The sequence below is a fragment of the Crocodylus siamensis genome, chromosome 1, assembly GCF_052110815.1.
Source record: "Crocodylus siamensis isolate JL-2025a chromosome 1, ASM5211081v1, whole genome shotgun sequence".
In the NCBI taxonomy this organism is placed as follows: domain Eukaryota; kingdom Metazoa; phylum Chordata; order Crocodylia; family Crocodylidae; genus Crocodylus; species Crocodylus siamensis.
Genome location: NC_143395.1, coordinates 4,359,556 through 4,366,390, shown reverse-complemented (window position 1 = coordinate 4,366,390; position 6,835 = coordinate 4,359,556). Strand labels below are relative to the sequence as shown.

The 6,835-nt window shown below is 53.0% G+C and overlaps 1 protein-coding gene across 1 annotated transcript in view; it reads right to left on the bottom strand.

Moving 5' to 3' along the window:
* Positions 1–243: 243 nt before the first annotated feature.
* Positions 244–6,835, bottom strand: part of TRAM2 (translocation associated membrane protein 2) — a 47,881-nt gene continuing 41,289 nt past the window's right edge. The window contains exons 9-11 of the mRNA XM_090029885.1: positions 6,341–6,484; positions 5,042–5,214; positions 244–4,706 (exon numbers count right to left, since the gene is read on the bottom strand). Coding sequence (XP_089886011.1) covers positions 4,633–4,706; positions 5,042–5,214; positions 6,341–6,484 — 391 coding nt within the window. The 3' untranslated portion in view covers positions 244–4,632. The remainder of the gene's footprint in view (positions 4,707–5,041; positions 5,215–6,340; positions 6,485–6,835) is intronic.

Genomic DNA, 6,835 nt, shown 5'->3' with positions numbered 1-6,835 from the left:
ATACCTGATTTTAAAAGGTAACCCCAAATCCATTTTTCTGTGATTACAATAAAATGCCACTACTATATATAATTAGTGGCATTTAATTTCAATCACAGAAAAAATGTGGATTTGGGGTTACTTTTTGAAAATCAGAAAATTTGGGATTTTTTTTTTCTTTAAATCAGAAAAAAAACAGAATCCCTGATGATAAAGCATTAGCAAAATGAAGAGAAAATGCAGACGCGGTTATGAGCACATTGATGATTCTCTATGCCTTTTATTTAGTTATTTCAGAAAATACTTTTGTTGAGAGTTTGTCACAAAAACTCCTTAACAAAAAAACAAAAATCCATACAAAAGTCTTCTTAAGTGACTGGGGGGGGGGGGGGAATGAAACAAATGGGATTTTTTAAAAAGTCTGAAACAATTATCCGAAACAACAAAATAGAAAAGAAATTTGCACGACAGTATAAATATGGAAGAACAGAGTTTTCCTTGAGTTTGATTGTTTGGTCCGTGGAATTAAATGGATGGAAAAAAGAGGTACGTATACCCAATCTAGCCTTTCTGCCTTGAGTTCTTCCCTGCCTCTGACAAAGAGCATGCACATGGAGAGGGGACTGAGGGGTACAGGTGATAGCTTCACTAGCCGACTACCCGAGCATGCCACCTTGAAGGTGACAAAGGAGCTGGCAGAGCCAGACCATTGCAGACCCCCACTCCAGGGCAAGAAGTCAGCCGAAACTGGGGACTCCACCTCCAGGAGCTTCATCTATGTTAGACAAAAGTCAGATGCAGCTGTACCTCCAACCTACAGGGACGAAGCCCAATCTCCTGGGCACCCCCACTGCCATCCAGGCTGGAAAGTCTGCTCAACATTGGGGAATGGGAGAACTTGTGTGGCAAAGACAACTTTAGAAGAACAAACAGACTTCACTTTAATGCCCAATTGCGCAAGGAAGATTCATTCAATGAGCTCTTAAAACAATCGCTCTCTGCACAATGCTATTATCTGCCCCATCTATCACGCTGATATGACACCTGGGACAGAGGAAGAGAGAGCGCATGCTTCAAAGGCTTTTTCCATGGCTCAGGCCAAGGGGCAGGTGAGGCCCGCTGTGTTCGCGCAGCTTGACCATGTCTCAGACCTGCTCCTCCAAGTGTTCGCAAATAGCCGTAAGTACTCCAACCATGATCCAAGTAGGTTATTGCACAACCCAGGAGGGCAGAGAGGGATGCTGTAACACTGAATTACGGATCCCCCACGTTGGTGGAGGAAGGGCACTTGGATTATTGCAGATGTGCACCACGTTGCAGGATGCAACCCAAGAAGAAAACCCATCTGAGAAGGTGGTTATCCTCCCCCTTTTTTTTCCCTGGCACCTTTGCAGGTGAATTGATCCATGCTAGAGAATTTAAAAGAGTATAAAATCTAACCTGGAAGAAAAACGATTCTTCAGAACAGAAAGTCTTGTTCTGGGACAAAATGCAAGGAATTTAGAGCTAGTTCCTGCAAGACTGGAAGGGGGAGAGTTATCTGGATGGGAGCCCTCTGCATCACCTGAACCATACGATACCAGCGGTAAGACAGCCAGGGCTGCATCGCTGCTGGAGCTCTCCAGCTTAGGATTGCACATCAACTTTTCTAGCAGGACCAGAGGAAATAGGGAAGGGTGGGGATATCCCCCTCTATGGAAGACACTGTTCAACAAGTAAAAAAAGGCATAGAAAACAAAGGGATTCTTCCAACACAACCTGTCCCTTTTACTGGTGGCTCTGAACATATGCGCACTGTAAGTAACGTCATACATACCCATGGAGAGCTGGAGGAAGGGGTGTAGTGATCAATACGGTACAAAGGGCAAGAGTACAAAAGGACTATATGGCAATGTAAGGCACTTGGTTTACAGAGAACAATGAGCTTCTTTGCGGAGATGCAGGGTGTTACAAGAGGAAAAGCTGCCTGGGGTGCCGAAGGAATTATTCAGCAGCCTGGCTGGCTTGCACTGCACAAAAGCCACCTTCAAGCATGGGAAGCAGGTCCCTCAGCAGGTGCAAAGCCACCGGCTCCAAGTGACACCAGCCGATGCTTTGGAGAAGTCCTGCCAAGCAGTGGTAGCCATGTGGCTGGAGAAAGGGGGCAGGGGTGGAAGGGAGTGCTGCGCTAAGCTGAGGTGCTCAGCACTTGCATTTTTCAGCTCCCCTTTAGCTGGTGTTAGCATCCACCTTGTATCCCGTAATGCTGCTCTCCAATTGCCAGAGTCCCCTCCGCCCAGATGATGAATTTGTTAGGAAGAAGCACACCATGCACCCAGCAAGGGCTCAGGGCAGTCACAAGATGCAGGACCAGGAGGGAGACCTCTGGGAGTCTGCAGGTGGCATTGCTCACTTGAAGCTCAAAGGTTACCGGAGGCAAGGGGAAGGGATTTAACCCGAGCAGCTGCATCAGGTGCCCAGACCCTTTCTCCCCAGCCCTGGATGTGGCCATCAGGAGGGAGAAGCATGGCTGAGGCGGCCTGAAAAAAACCCGTGAGAGCTGCAGTCGGCTCCTGAAAAAAGCACAGAGGAGAGCGTGGGCAAGCGCCACACCCTGCAGGGAGACTGGCACAGATGAGCAAAGAGGGATGAGCCAGGAGCATCTTGCGTCATATATTCCCACCAGGTCGCTCGCCCCTTAGGAAGGAAGGGTCAGCCCTGATTGCTACCTGAATTGCTTGGGAAGCAAGTCCGCACCTGTGCCCCAGCCCACCCTCTGCCTCTCCCCTCCTGCTCCGGGAGCAGCAGCACTCCCGCCACACTCGGCCAAGAGGAAATACTACCGAACAAGGTTGCGGTAACACACGACGTGGAACCAGCTTTGCCAAAAAGGAAGCACCCGCCATGGGAATGGAAACTCCCAATTGCTTTGCTGCACACAGGGGCAAAGCCCGGCGACCGGGAACTCCCGCAGAGGGAGGATGCAGCAGAGCGACCGGGCCAAGTCTTGATCAACACATGGCATGGGAAGAGACCTGCTGCCTAGCGGGTTGGGATGGGCCTGGCAAGAGGAGGGCAGCGGTGAAGCCGGGGGTAGCGCCGGAGGGGAGTCCTGGGTGTCAGAATGGTCCTGCCTGCCGCCATCGCCTTCCAACACCACGTGCAAAGAGGGGCTGATGAGGAAAAGTGGTCTTCGGAAACGTGGCCTCTGAGGTAGATTTGAGGGGATTTCCATCCAACCTGCCGGGGTGGCGAGAAGGCTGCCGTATGGCGCGGGTAAGGTGGGAGCCCTCCCTCACCCGTGGGCAAGTCTATGCCGATTCCCATCCCATTCATGGCTCAAACGGAACGACGGGGCTGGGCTTCGGGAATGGGATGGAAACCTGGTTGTGTTATAGCACCTTGGTGGATACAAGCCCGGTATCCTTGGAAGAGGAAAGGGGGCAGAGAAGGGAAGGGCCAGGCTGGGATGGCAGAGGCACTCGGATGCCCAAGGGTGGAAGGGTACGGCTGCGTTAACCCTATCCGGACAGCCATTCTCCTGGATGCTGCACAAAAGCTTAGGACCGTGATGCCCCAACGCCACGTGGCGCGTCCCGAAGGCTGCAGAAACGGGGTTATCTTGCTGGTAGCGGAGGGGCTCAGGCGGATGCCACCTGAACCCAAATTTGGCCTGAGCTACTTCCCTGGGTGCAGCCATCCCTGCCATAAAGCACTGACTGTCAAGGGGCAGAGGCGAAGCCTGGTCACCGTGCCACTGAGGAGGGGGAAGGACAAGTCAGGACTGGGCTCAGCCAGTAGCACCAGCAGGTCCAGAGGGGCTGGTGTGGGGATTCCCTTCCAGCTGCAGAAGCGGGCGAGATGGGCAGATGCTGGGCAGGTGCCTTGGTGGGGAGACCAAGCAGGAGCTGTTCCCCAGTCTGTCACCTGCCCAGCTCTCTAGGACATGACCCAAGCCAAGGCTGGAGGGGCTGCTAAACACAGCTAAGGGCACACTGCAGCCTCCTCTGGGGAGATGCTCAGTCTAGAAATGGGGTGCCTTCTGGATCCTGTGAAGCCTGCTCGAGGCAGGACAGGCTCACCAAGAGCTCCAGAAGATGCCACAAACTCCCAAGATCTGGCTGTAGTCTCCCCCCATGTCCAACAGTAGCAGTCACTTGGACTACGTTTGCAGCAAGTCAGCCCCTGGAGCCACAGCTACCATCCCTCCAAACCACAGATCCAGGGAAAAATAGAGTTGGTTGAGGGAAGGAAGCAGGGAGGAACCTGTTGTGGAAAAGGGATCGCATATCTGGAGCTACCTTGTGGTGCATATTCATTTAACACCCCCCCCCCCCAATAATGAATGGAAAGAGGGGGAATGGGGGGAATTGCACGATGGTTTATAATAGGATTGAGAGGAAGATGAAGGCTGGAGCTTTGTGTTGGGCTCCTGTGTAGGGAGGAGAGATTGGTTGGGGGGTTGGTTTTATTGCAATGGTCTGAGAGAAGAAGAGAGAGAGAAAAAAGAGCGTGGAAGAGAAGAGACAGAGAGATAGAGAGCAGGCGCGAGCGTAAGCTTGTGAAGACAATGTGTTTTCAAGCCATCCAAGATGGCACCTGGGGCTGGAGAGCAGAGGGCTGGTGCTTAGTCCTGATCTCTCACCCTCCAGCCCTGCAGACCGGCCTTTGGGTCTACGGAGACTTGAGCTTCTTGGTGCGCGGCGAAGTCCCGTTCTCGGCTTTCACCACACCGTTTTCATGATAACCTGGGGGCAGGGGAGGGGGAGTGCAGCTGGTCACTCAACATGAAAGGGACTGGGACTATCCATCCTAGAGAGACAAGCCCAGGGAGGGGTGCAGATACCCAGGACTGTTTCAGCTTTCTCTGTGCTGGCCCCACACCATGCCTCCACTGGTCTTCGCACACTGAACAGGATGAGGGTGGTAGCTCCTTGGTCCAGCACTGCAGCACATGGGCTGCGAGGGAATGCAGACCCGATTTCTCTTGGGTCGTAGCCCATGGAGCTGGCCTGACTTCAGCTGGATCATCCCCATCCCACCGCCCCTGCCCTGCTGTCGGCAGCGCCGACCAAGCGCTCACCTGACTCCCTCTTGAGGGGCTTGGACTGCTGTTTGGTGATGGTGGCAGAAGCTGCGGCCCGCTTCCTGGCGCTCTGCTCGTTCCAGTACTCCCGCCAACGCCGCAGCTGGAAGTGGATGAAGCGCCACATCATCCAAGTCTGAAAGAGGCAGACCACGAGCAGCACGCCCATCCTGAAGGGTGCGGAGGAGATGCAGATTGAGAGTGCAGCAGGGAGGCTAGCACCCGAGCAGAGCCCCCGGAAAGCTGGAGGGCCCCATGGTCACCCCGAACCTCACCAAGTCAGTCCCCAAGCTATTAAGTGGCCTTTTATGCCCCCAAGGGCCACAGAGAACTGGGAACAAGTGCTTGTGGGACTCCCCAAACCAATTTTTTGTGGAGAGGGAGAGTCAGGTACCAACCAGCATGAACATGAGCCTCGTTGGCAGCTCAGGCTCCCGAATTATCACAAACATCTTGGTCCCTCCCCACCAAGACCCCTGCACAGATACCAGGGAAGACAGCGACTGCTGGAACCACACAACAGGGTGCTAACGAACACCAAAAAGCTAAAAGGAGGGTTTTTATACTCTGCCCTCTCTCTCTGGTCTACAATAAGTCATTTGAGTAAATCAGTCCTAGATTTTATGGCCCACCAGGACTCTTACGATCATCTATAGCAACCTCCTGTTAGAGACAGGATAGAGAACCTCATCAAGCCTACAACATCTGACAGTGCATCCTTTCACAAGGTCCTGATTTACACACTGGTTGTACTGAGGAATCGTCCCTCCTCCCCCACTATCTGTGACAACAGGCAATGAGGCGTTTCCAGACAAGCTCAATGCAGTAAAGTGACTGCATCCCTTCAAGTGCAATGATGGCTAGAAAAGAGGCCATGCACCAGTGGTCTCTCTCTAGAAGAGGGATTTGCCATGCCCCTTCATATCTGCCGATTTGACTTGCCAAATGAGGGGTGTGTTTGCTCACAGGTTTTCCCCCGCTACTGTTCAGCTGAGGCCCACGACAGCCTAAAACTCAGCACACTCATGCACTCAGGACTATCCCCGGTCAGCAGGGTCCTTGTTGCAAAGGGCAGCCCAAGCAGAAGAAATCTGGAGTTTCAGATCCCTACACAAGGGAGCTGAAGCTCAGTAGAGGAAAAACAAAACTTTGCCCTGGGAGCCACACAGGGCAGTCACTACAGCTTTCTTCTGCTTCCTTCCCTTCCCAACAACATGAATGTATGCCCGCAACACCAAGAATCTCCCAAGCTACAGGCCACAAAGTCGACGGAGAAAGCCCTTGGCAAAGACCTACCTGAGCAGCAGGGTGTTGAAGTTTCCTTTCTCAGGCTCAAATGTCTGGTTGTCCTCCCGCGCCAGCCCAAAGGCTATGACCAGCACCGAGAGGGTGAGGGTGAAGAGTCGGGTGATCACAAACACAACAGCCCAGGCATTAAACCTGTGTGAAGTCAAGTCAGCAGAGTCACCAAGACAAGCCTCCCCTTGCCAGGACTTCTCAGGCAGGCTGGCAGGTGCCTGGAGTACAGTCATTTCAGCAGCTGGACTCCTCCAAGGAGCCCGGGACAAGGTGTTTTGGGGGGCTGGTGAACCTTGGGCCGCTTGTCCTACAAGGTAAAAGCTCATCCAAGAGCTGCCCCAACCACCGCTGCCTCAGTGAAGGCCCCGCTGCCTAAAAAGGCCACAGAGTACAAGGACCCAACTAGTCACTTGTGAGGTCAATTAGCAAGAGGAAATGCATGAGGCTGGTGTTGGTGCCATACGACTTCCTGGGCAAACCAGAGGGGGGCTT